Below are 12,693 nucleotides of genomic sequence, written 5' to 3'. Positions count from 1 at the left end.
CACTGGGGGGCACAGAACAATGACACACAGATACTTGGGGGGCACAGAACAATGACACACTGACACTTGGGGGGCACAGAACAATGACACACAGACACTTGGGGGGCACAGAACAATGACACACAGACACTTGGGGGGCACAGAACAATGACCCACTGACACTTGGGGGGCACAGAACAATGACACACAGACACTTGGGGGGCACAGAACAATGACACACAGACACTTGGGGTGCACAGAACAATGACACACAGACACTTGGGGGGCACAGAACAATGACACACTGACACTTTGGGGGCACAGAACAATGACACACTGACACTTGGGGGGCACAGAACAATGACACACAGACACTGGGGGTGCACAGAACAATGACACACAGACACTTGGGGTGCACAGAACAATGACACACTGACACTTGGGGTGCACAGAACAATGACACACAGACACTTGGGGTCCCAGGACAGCTGGTTTAGTGTATACACAACACTGGGACATTTGAGGTCACAGGACAGTAATTAATGGGATTTTGTAGGAACACTCTGCATCCGGTGAGATGATGACTGTTCAGTGTTACATTGATCTCAGTGTTACATTGATGTCAGTGTTTGCGGTGACATCCAGCAGCCTCTGTTATTATGTATCTTCTGGTGATACAGAGAGATGGGAGAAGTTGAGCAGCTTCCACCTGCTCCCCCCTCCCAGCCCGGGTCCCTCCCCTCCCCTCCGGCTACACATGCTCTTACCTCCCCCCATCTATTGTTCATGGTGCAGATGGAGCTCCCGGCAGCAGCCAATCACAGCTCGCCGATCAGCTGACCAGTGCTGGACTTACCCCAGGGGCAGGAACTAAGCAGCTCAGTCCGGGAGAAGAGGCAGAAGGGGAGAGGTTACATGGGGGGAGAGAGAGGGCAGGGGTAATGGGAGCAGTGAGAGGTGGGGCAAGAAGCTCTGGAGATACAAGAGGACACATACACACAGAGGTAAGTGTACTGTGTCTGTGTGTAATATATATATATATATATATATATATATATATATATATATATATATATATATATATATATATATATATATATACACACACACACATTGCATAGTGTTTGTGTGTGTCTGTGTGTACACACATTGTATAATGTTTGTGTGTGTCTTACACACACTGCATAGTCTGTGTTGTATTTGCTTTTGCACTGGATATGTCTCTATGTAGATATAATAGTTCTCTACAATGTCACAAGTGCAGAACTGTATAGTGTGACACACGGATTGCAGCCGGGATGTTGTGTGTATTGTGCTGTACACTGTGAGACAAAGAGTGATCTGTGATATAGTTTATTGCAGCGTGTGTTGTTATACAGAGGTAGCAGGTGTCTGTGCCTTGTATAGTACCAGCTGGCAGAGTGGATGAAGGGTGTCAGTGACTGCTGAGTTGTGGATACGGTGTAATGACATTGTGGCACCAGGTGTGTTATACAGTATATTGTATACAGGCTGTGTTCATCTGTGAGCATAATGGTGGTACTGTCCTGTAGGAGCTTACAATCTAAATACAATATATCCATGGAGATCAGAGAGCTTAAAGCAAACAGAATGAGATCAATGCCAGTAATCCAATGTGTGGGGGATTTAGCTTGGTAGAGAATTAATGTAATTATCTACAAGTGAGTCTGTAATATTAATTTAGTCTGACAAAGCTAGTGATCTAGTTGATATGCCAGTGATCTGTTGTGGTATTCTAGTGATCTCTTGTGGTATTCTAGTGATCTAGTTGATGTGCCAGTGATCTGTTGTGGTATTCTAGTGATCTCTTGTGGTATTCTAGTGATCTAGTTGATGTTCCAGTGATCTCTTGTGGTATTCTAGTGATCTAGTGATGTGCTAGTGATCTGTTGAGGTATTCTGGTGATCTAGTTGATGTGACAATGATCTCTTGTGGTATTCTAGTGATCTTTTGTAATATTATAGTAATCTAGTAGGTGTGCCAGTGATCTGTTGTGGTATTCTAGTGATCTAGTTGATGTGACAGTAATCTCTTGTGGTATTCTAGAGATCTAGTTTATGTGCCAGTGATCTGTTGTGATATTCTTGTGATCTGTTGTGATATTCTAGTGATCTAGTTGATGTGCTAGTGATTTGTTGTGATATTATAGTAATCTAGTTGGTGTGCCAGTGATCTTTTGTGGTATCCTAGTGATCTGTTGTAGTATTTTAGTGATCTGTTGTGATATTCTAGTGATCTAGTTGATGTGTCGGTGATCAGTTGTGATATTCTGCGAGTCGTGCGTCATGTTAGTGTTCTTGTGTGATGTTGTGTGAAGTTGTATGAGACATGAATAGGATAACTGCTACTAGTTCATCCCTCATGGCTGGAAGGTGCTAGTGATCAGTTCCAGTGAGCGCACACTCATCCATTAGACTTTGCACCATGACCTCCCCCAAAGTGACTGGTTCTGTGTCCTATTGTGTCTCCCTGTGATCTAATGGTCACGTTGGTGGCAATCTGTGTACAAGTGAGTCCTGGTGTCATAGTGTATTACAGGATATCTAGTGTGAAATGATAGTGATGTCATTGTGCAAGTGTGTATAAACGTCTAAGTGTTTTGTGAACCAATGATGCTTCTTATGATGTTATCACTGACTTACATCACTAATGAGGGGTGTGAGTTACTCCTGTGTATTACACACTTCCCCATGTCTCACTCTCTGTATATTGTGCATTGTGGTTCCATCATGTTTATTACATTTGTGGCCCTTTGTGCTGCAGAAGTAATAATGTTTATTACTCCTGTTCCTCTGTGCGATGTGGGCGCAGTCCATGGGTACCTGGGGTATTATAATAACTGCGATGTCGTGTTGCACCCTTGTCCTAACCTTGTATATTATTAGTAATAACGCCCTCTCTAGTGTAACTTATTACAGATAATAGAATTCATGACCTGTTGTTGCAGAACTACTAATATCCAGATAACTTGCACTAGGGAGGGATTATAACATAAAGAATTATTTTAGTGTTTTGTGTTTTATAAAAGTTCTAAATGACAGGCTGACATTGGGGGTCATGTTAAATTAGGCGCAAATTGCGATGTTGGCGTATAATAGTTTTTTTTACCTCTGAGCATTCACGCAAACCTCTAGCTTCGGATCTAGCGCCTTGTTCGCTTGTGCAGAAGTAAAAAAGCGCATTATATGCCTCCAAATTGCGTTCAACTTAACGTGAGCCTCATTAAAGCTATCACTAGACCTTGTTAAAGCATTTACACTGTATAGCGCATGTCCCAACGTGTGCCGATTTAGGTGGGACAGTCCCAATTGGTGCCCGCAGTGGGAAAGTTGGCAGCTATGTCCCATTTACTGCTGCATAAGCGGGGACTAGGGGTCGTGCACCCCCGCCACTGCTGCACGAGGAAATGGATGGTTGTTTGTAGTGGAGGGGATTAAGGGGCAGTCTAGAGCTTCAAAAGTGCTACAGATGTCCATAGGCCCCGCCCACTCTCCCGGGTCAAAGAGCTGAAATGTTTGGCAGTATGTGTATAGTAGTATTATCTACGTATACCCCTTAATGGTAATGGGGTGTAAGAATTAAATTTAAAGTTAAACACTGCTAATCCAGAACTCAATATAATTGTAGCAACCCTGTGTTTCAATGTAGTGACTGTGTGCACCAGTAATAGTGACCAGTAGTGTAGGTTACAAGGTTACTGTATGCCAGAATGGGGTTTCTTTAGACACTTGTCAGGAGGGATTTGGGATAAGCTGACATGTAAAACATGACTCTAGTGTTGGTGAAGAAGCAGCGGAAACGTTGTTCTGCGGATTCTCCGACAACTCCTAATTCTTTATTGAAAGAGGAAATTGTCCTCGTATTCACGTGTCCGCAGAATGACTGTTGCACTAAACTGAATAATAAACATGGGGATATGTCATTATATATTTAGAATAAAGGCAATTGCTGAGCTATAAGAGCCATGGATCAGGTCGAAATTACTGGACAAAATTTAAATTAAGAGGGACAGGGTGATGTGGATGCATGTGCCGTCCCTACAAAAGAGAGAGAGAGAGAGAGAGAGACGGGGGAATCTCTGGAGAGTTTAATCAGCAAATTATCTGCGAGTTTGGAAAACTCAAATGGGCACCACTGCATCAGTGTCAGACAACAAAGTGCCCCATTGCCCGATTGCGGGATACTGTTCCCTGAGGCATTCTGGGAGAATGAGCAATGTATGATGGTTTGTGAGCGCTGAGGCCGGATAAGAGGTATGAGGTCCTACGGGGAGCTCGCCAAGGATTCAGGCATCAAAGGAAACATGAAATAAAAATTGATGGCGGTGATGTTTAGCCTGAGTGTGCAGACAATGACTCAGTTCATTATATGTCAGACGCAGGGCAGTGGGTGTCATCTTTCTGTGTTAGCTTTACAAGAATCTGTAGTCATCACTTCTATCACTGCCGTGACCAGTGTTCTCCTCTATAAGTCATGTGTAATCCTGTGTAACGCAGCATTAACTGTACAGTATAATAGTATTACCAGTGTGCAGTATATTTCTGCAGAGAAGAGATAGAATTCTGTAGCACTCCAGCAGGGACTGCTGGAACTTGTAGTTCCACCACCGTTGGAGAGCTATAGATTGCCTAACTCTGCTGTAAAGCCTGAACATTTTCTAGTAACAAACGTGTGTTTATAGCACTTTGTGTGCTTTGTCCTCTGTTCACTTTCCATTGTGTAGTTTATTTTCTATATCACAGCAGTGACTGTGTGTATTAGAGTAACAATCCTAAATAGTACTGTCCTGGTAAATGTGTGTATTCACTATTGCTGCACACTTTTGTACTTGTATATTGCTACAATGACTGTATATTATTGTGTAGGGACCTTCTGCAGTGTGCAGTGAGTTTGTGTATTGTGGGGATGTCTGTGTCTTGCAGTAAAGTCTTTTTTCCTACTAAGGGACTGCGTCTTTGTTCCTCCTTTGTGTACATTGGTATTGTGCCTGGTTTTGTTAAGTTGTGTTGTCCTCCTACCTATTCTTTTGTGTGGCTCAGATGCTCCCCTCCCCCCCCCACAGTCTTGTGAATGGGCAGTAACAAGTTTTGTGTTCCCAGCTGAGGTGTGGATTCACACCAGGCATGCCCCCTGCCAGCGTCGTGATTTGCATGGCAATGAGGCACTAGTGCCAGATGTCTCTGTGTTTCTCTGGAGGAGATGTTTTACACAATAATGTTACTTGTGAAGAAGAGTTGCAGTGTGTGTCTGGTGTGTATGTGTGCCTCTGTGTGTGTGCTGTGCGGGTTGGCGTCACGGGGTCTTTCTGTGTATGTGCCAGCGAGTGGCATGCAGATAGGTGTGTTATGGGCACAGTGCTGGCACCGTACCTCTCTGTGAAGTCTCCATTCTCCTTGGTCGGAGGTCCTAGTTCTGATGCGCACAGCAGAATCTATTCATACTGCAGCATGGCCGGTCCTCTACACTCGCCCCATGCAGCTTGTGCCCTCACTCAGCCACCTACTTCATCATCACAGGCCAGGGAACCCAGTCCCTGTACCCAGGGCAGGTCACACTGCCTTCCCCAGCTGCTACATTTATTAATATTATTATATATCACTGTTTGTTTTAAAAAAGAAAACAACAACAAGATTTGTTTAATAATCAGAAACATAAAAAGTAGCAGTTTAGCAAAATAAAGTTTATAATTACATCTCTCACACAAAACAGAGACCTTAACCCTAGAGAGGGTAGAGCCCAGCTAGGTTGCTGTCGGTTCTCCTGCTCTCATGGCATGCTGGGACTTGCAGTTCCACAATAGATTTCCTAAGCCTTATTCTTGGCTGCCTCTTATTCACACCCAGACATATGATTGCAATGTAAGTTGGGACTGGAGTGAGAAATACATTTTTACACTAGTGTTAATGGGATAAGGATGGGGGTACTCCTGTCAGATGGGGGTGACAGACTCCGATAAAGTATAGAAACACAGATATGTTATAGGGGGTTGTACGCTGCACATTTTTCTGGATTCATTGACTCGGTTTTCTGTAGTTGTCGATATGAAAGATTATTTATATTTAAATTCTCTGGGGTGTGTAAATTTCATCAATTTAATTCCACTTCCATGGTCGCCAAAATTTGGATCACTGGACACCTGCTAGTGGGAGGGTGAATGTCAGCGCGTGATCCAATGTGTACTCCAAGTGGACCAGGCTGTACTATTATAACCTTATATTAGAGCAGTTTTGTATAATAAATATTGAAAGTACAAAGCGAGAACAGGTATTGAAAATTACATACAGAATAAGATAAGTTGTATTGGACAGTTTTGAAAAATGGGGACTTTTTCCTGGTATAAATCCTTACAACCTGGTATTATCCCTGAAAATAAGGGACAATCATCAACTATTACTTTACGTATAGAGTAAAACAGCAATTTGTATAGTGTCCACAGTGACACAGTGACTGAGCAGCATTTGTACACAGGTTATGTATGCACTAAAAGCAGTTACATTGCGGCACTTCCGTAAAAGTAATCCATCTCCATGGTACCCCCCCCCCCCCCCATCCCCATCCCTGGGGGGTGGGGGCTGTTGTACAAGCTGGGGCTCCCCTGGGGTGACACAGATAATATAAGTAACCTCAGCTAAAGTTTCCTTTTACAGCTGTCGCAACATGTTTATAAATAGGAAGGGGAGGGGGCTGAGTGATTGTATTTGCGTGAACGTGTGTAGGTCCTGCATTTAATGCTTCTATATTGTTCTCCTCTAATGAAAAATGGTTGGTTACTAGACAGTGGATTTAATGAAATTCACAGCTTTTATTCAGTGTGATCTATTTGAAAGATCAATTACAAATCTGTCCTTTATTTTGAGCATCAAAACAGCAATCCACAAATATCAAGAGTGTTGTATTTTTCTTTACATAACTCACTGTGTCAGGCTATAAGAAGTATGTTTGTATTTCCCATTTCACCTTGGTTTGTTTCTTCAGGCTGCTATTAATGATTTCTAATTCTGACTACCATGGCAACCACAGTCACACAGCACTTGATGTAGCCAGCAGAGAGCCTTCGGAATGCCCTCTGAGCTTTGTTTGCACAATGACATCCTCCTTCTCACCACTTTGCCATCAAATGACACACTGAGAGCTGTGAACCTGTGTCTGTGTCTGGCAGCCATGTTTGGTTTGCCAACCAGAGAACTTTTGAAAAGGATATAATGATTGTTGGACGATAAATAAGAAGCATGCCTAAAAGGCACTAAGCTTGCTATTTAAGGAAAAAAACTCTTCAATGTGGGATTGCTGCTTTAAAGAGAAAGTAGATGACATATACAAAATATATTTGTTGGTAAAGTGGTAGCGTGAAGCACGACTTTATCCACTGGAATATCCATTATCAATTCACTTTAACCTCCTTTATACATACACTGAACTTTGGTTATGAAGGAGAGAGATGGTTAAGAGCTGATGATTAGTAGATATGAGAGTGAGTATTATACATCGTAAAACTTATATGTTTCTTTGTGCTTTTTTTCAGGTGATCTAAGTCTGGCTGCATTTGGAACGGGGACCAAATAGGATAAATATTCTCTGTAACACTTGCTCTGTTTTCTGCAACATTGGTATCTTATTACAGCATCGGGCATGGGTCCGAGTAGTGTCCTCGTGCTGACTGCTTGTCAGTTGGTGGTTGGAATTCTCACCAGTTCATTAACGGAATCTTCATTTCCTGCTAATGAATGTCCACAGCTCTGTGTCTGCGGTAACCGGCCTTGGTTTACTCCACAGTCCACATACCGTGAAGCCAAAACCGTGGACTGCAATGACCTACGTCTGACTAGGATCCCGGTGAACCTTTCTGCCGACACCCAGGTACTTCTGCTGCAAAGCAACAACATTGAGCGGACTAACGGAGAATTGCAACAGCTGCTGAACCTGACGGAGCTTGATCTTTCCCAGAACAACATCAGCTCCATTCAGGACGTGGGTTTGTCCAATCTGAGTCAGCTCACAACCCTGCACCTGGAAGAGAATCAAGTGTTTGAGATGACAGACTACTGTCTTCAAGACTTGACCAATCTGGAGGAGCTCTACATCAACCACAACCAGCTAAGTTCTATCTCACCTAGTGCCTTCTCGGGTTTGCGCCGTTTGCTACGGCTGCACCTAAATTCTAATAAGCTACGGATTATTGACAGTCGCTGGTTTGAATTCACCCCCAATTTGGAGATTTTAATGATCGGGGAGAACCCAGTAATCGGCATACTGGATTTAAATTTCCAACCTCTCAGCAATTTGCGAAGTTTGGTCTTGGCAGGAATGTACCTCAGCGACATCCCAGGGAACGCTTTTCTGGGGCTGGATAATTTGGAGAGCTTATCATTCTATGACAATAAACTGAGCAATGTGCCCCAGGTGGCCCTACAGAAATTACCCAACTTAAAGTTTTTGGACCTTAATAAAAATCCGATCCGAAAGATCCAAGAAGGAGACTTCAAGAACATGTTACGTTTGAAGGAGCTTGGGATCAACAACATGGCGGAGCTGGTGTCTCTGGACCGCTACGCTCTAGAAAATCTCCCTGAGCTGACAAAGCTTGAAGCAACCAATAATCCAAAACTATCTTATATCCACCGGTCGGCCTTCCGCAATGTGCCTACTCTTGAGAGCTTAATGCTAAACAATAATGCATTGAACTCTGTGTATAAGGGTACAGTAGAGTCCCTCCCTAATCTCCGTGAAATTAGTATCCACAGCAATCCGCTACGCTGTGACTGTGTCCTGCACTGGATGGCGTCCAACCAAACCACCATCCGTTTCATGGAGCCACTGTCCATGTTCTGTGCACTGCCCCCGGAGTATCGGGGTCAGCCTGTGAAAGAGGCTTTGACTCAGGATCCTGCAGGAGAGCAGTGTCTGCCTATGATATCGCAAGACACCTTCCCCGGCCACCTCAGCCTGGACTTGGGTATGACTGTCTCCTTGGATTGCCGAGCCATGGCAGAACCTGAGCCAGAAATCTATTGGGTTACTCCTATGGGGCATAAGGTCACCACGGAGACTCTGTCTGATAAATACCTTTTGAGTGGAGAAGGCACACTTCAGATCTCCAGTGTTCAAGTGGAAGATTCCGGTCGCTATACATGTGTGGCCCAAAATTCGGAAGGAGCAGACACCAGGGTTGCCACCTTGCGTATAAATGGGACACTTTTAGATGGGTCACAGGCTCTTAGGTTATATATCCAGCAAACTGAGCCCAGCTCTGTACTTGTGTCCTGGAAGGTCAGCTCCAGTGTCTTGGCCTCCAACCTAAAATGGTCATCAGCCACCATGAAGATTGATAACCCACACATCACTTACACAGCCCGAGTCCCTGCTGACGTCCATGAGTACAACCTGACCCACCTCCAGCCAGCCACAGAGTACGAAGTCTGTCTGACCGTATCTGGCCTACACCAACAAGCTCAGAGGGCCTGCATCAACGTCACCACAAAAGGGACATCCTACTCGATGGCCGTCACCGACCAGGAAACCAGCGCTGCTCTGGCCGCTGTCATGGGCTCTCTTTTCGCGCTCATCAGTTTTGCTTCCGTTTCTGTTTACGCCGCTAAAAGGTTTCAACGGAAAAACTATCGCCACTCCCTGAAGAAGTACATGCAGAAGACGTCTTCCATCCCGTTGAACGAGCTGTATCCACCTCTTATCAGCCTGTGGGAGGGAGATGGCGAGAAAGAGAAAGAAGGGGCAGCGGAGTCCAAGGCCTCGCAGGTTGATACGTCCCGGAGTTACTACATGTGGTAACTCCAAGGGGAGAGACATCTTACAAGAGCACAAAGACTGGTGGAGACGTCTACAACATCCCCCCACGATTCTCCTCCCCTAGGTTCTTCCTTTATTCCCCGTTTTATCTTTCCTCTTTCTTTTTCTTTTTTTTGTATACAATTGATGTGCGCTGCCCGGCCAAAAGAATGAGGAACGGCTGCCCAACGATAGCTCTTGACATTCCCTGTGCCTGGCTGAATAGATTTCCCATTTCGAGTTGAAGATGCTTGTCTATTAGATTACCATTGAACATCAATTTAATCCCTCTGCTAAAACCACGCTGCAGGCAACTTTGGCTGCTTCCAGAAGTGCTATCTCATCATTAACTTCCTTAATCGAGCCCTGAGATGGACATTTAGAGTAGCACTGGAAATAGTCATTGTTTTTTAATTAGGCTAATGGCAGATATCATTTGACGCGCAACTCAGCTGCGGTTTCCGATCCCCGATAATGACAAGTGATATAACCAAGAGCCATTGTAGGGTTCAAGGAAAGGATATTCCACCGTCGGGCAATGTTAGTTTGTGCGTACTCTCTTGCAACTTGTACTACGTGCCTGTGTAGTATTCAAGCCCAGCTAAATAAACATCTAACGAAATTAAGCTAGGAAGAAAAAAAGCAATATATTTAGAAAATGTTGTTGGAAGGTGTGTACAGATGGATAAATCACAGTCGTCTGGAGGTGGTAAACCCCCTTATAGGTGAAAAACATGGGAATGGTACGATTATTCTCTCATCACCTCAATCCCCAAAAGCCCCTGTGTTGAGTATTATTGTATGGTCAGACCATAAAATATATTAACCCTTTTACATACCCTTGCACGGGCCCTTCGTACCCTAGACGGTGCCATTTTGCAGAAGAGGCTGCCCTAGGGATTGTGGGTAAATATGGTACAGGTTAGTAAAGTGCCTGTGAATGTCTCTATACACCTCCACCTCTCCTTGTTCCAAGGGAAAAGTGGAATAAAATAAACATGAAACAATTTCTATCTCCCACCCCCCCTCCCACTTCCCGAGAAAAACCCTCTTAAAATCTAGGTATACCCCTCGGTGACCACGATAGTAAGAGCATCAGTTTTCCTATGTTTCCCTTCGATAATTCACCTTGTCGGCCATCAGTATGTGCGATAATCTGCAGCTTATTCTGTTACTTGTTGTTTCTGGGCTATGGTTGGCTGCACAGGACGTAGGGTGCCAACCTTATCATTAGCTGCAATCCGAGCGAGAGAATAAATCCTCCGCCGTTCCTCAGATTTTGGCCGGGCTGCATTGGGGTATAATTGTGGCTTTGCTGATTGGGCAGCAGAGTGATAATATTTGGACTGGATCCTTTTGGTTATTTTAGTATAGCGTATCGCAGATTGATTTAGGGGGGTTTTATTCCTCCTGCTCCCAAATTTATTTTCTTTAGAACCTTTTTTTTTTTTTATTTTCATTTGAAAGGGCTGACTTTATTAACAAGCCAGCTTCCCATGTGAACACTTGTGGCATTTGGCGCGGGCAGATCCTCAGAGGCTGTGTCCGGAGAGTAAAGACCCCCACCCCCTGCCCCCTCCCCCGCTGGCTCCTCCTCCCCATCAGAGTGTGAGATTCTTCTCCGCCAAACAAGTGAATTGACTGTATCGTTGTATCAACTTCTTCTCTGGAATTTTTTGGGACTCATTGGGGACAGAAGCCTGAATCCCTTTTATAGTAGAAGAGAAAAGCTTCCTGGTAGAGCTGTTTTAGCAATACGTCCTCTCTTGCCCCGTGAGAGGGTCCTCCGCACCCGTTCGCCTACGCAGGCAGCCATTTTGAAAATACAGCCTATCAGCTTACTGGGAACCAGCGAGACTTGGAGTGAAATGATAGGCTGCACTCTCGGTGATGTCATGGGGTTCCGAGTGACTTAGTAGGCTGCAGAATCATTGGTTCAGCCCACAAATATGGCTGCCTCCGCTGTAGACGATGGGTGCTCTTTAAGTACTGTTCATCACCCCGAGCATCACGTGTGAGAGATGAGCGTCTGCTTTCACGATGTCTAATTTCCTCTTTATATGTAGACTTTTTGTACAAGGTGCATAGTGACCTCAGGAAGAATACACCTATCATCCTGACGAGCGCCATTTCACCGTAGATTTCGCATGTCAGCGCCATCAGGTCAGCTGATCGTCACATGACTGTTACCGCATGTCACCTTCCTTGTTAAAGCACAATGTCCGACTGTTCTGCTGATGCTAGCAACACTGTAGAGAGTAGCGTACGACTCAACCCCCACCCTGAATAAATTCTAACGCAGAGTAATTATATAGAACTTAGTTTCACTTTATTCTGTACAATATGCTGTTTTCTATATATATAAAAAAAAAATAAACCCTTTGTTTTTCACAACGTGTGGCATAAAATAATTGAATTATATCTGTAGCACGCGGAGAAGATGAGGAATGATTCAACCTTCATGCAAACTTGTGGAAGAGGTAAGGTTTTGACCCAAGAGTTTGCAATTTGGCAGGTAACCATTTAGTTTGCAAATGCAAGCACGTAAAGAAATAATGGTTTTCTGTGCAAAATAACTTCTGGTCATTATTTTACTGAATATATAATGTCAAAATAAAAGCTTCCTTTAAATGCGGTCTATGGGGCACATTTGTGTTGAAACCGTTTAATTAAAATGTACCTCTGACATATACAAAGGAGGCACTGAGGCTGAACTAATATTCACAGCAACACAGCGTTAAATAGGAATTAGTGACACCTCTGAGGTGTGAGGCACTTGACACAACCTCCTGAATTGTTGGACTGCATTTTGGATCAGCCTCAAAATGGTTTGCAGGCAACAGATACACGTTAAGAGGGTGATTTAGAGTTGAACACAAGATGCCAGTGTGTGTGTGTGTGTTTATGAG

The 12,693-nt window shown here is 44.1% G+C and overlaps 1 protein-coding gene across 1 annotated transcript; it reads left to right on the top strand.

The window, feature by feature from the left end:
- The first annotated feature begins 781 nt into the window (after positions 1 to 781).
- On the top strand, positions 782 to 12,415 carry LRRN1 (leucine rich repeat neuronal 1). The gene is made up of 2 exons (XM_075183754.1): positions 782 to 983; positions 7,524 to 12,415. The coding sequence occupies exon 2, from the start codon at positions 7,631 to 7,633 to the stop codon at positions 9,785 to 9,787; it is 2,157 nt and encodes a 718-aa protein (XP_075039855.1). The 5' UTR covers positions 782 to 983; positions 7,524 to 7,630; the 3' UTR covers positions 9,788 to 12,415.
- Positions 12,416 to 12,693: the final 278 nt, after the last annotated feature.

This window comes from Mixophyes fleayi, chromosome 8 (assembly GCF_038048845.1).
Source record: "Mixophyes fleayi isolate aMixFle1 chromosome 8, aMixFle1.hap1, whole genome shotgun sequence".
In the NCBI taxonomy this organism is placed as follows: domain Eukaryota; kingdom Metazoa; phylum Chordata; class Amphibia; order Anura; family Limnodynastidae; genus Mixophyes; species Mixophyes fleayi.
Note: the sequence above shows the minus strand (reverse complement) of the source record. Positions and strands in the feature narration are given on the sequence as shown.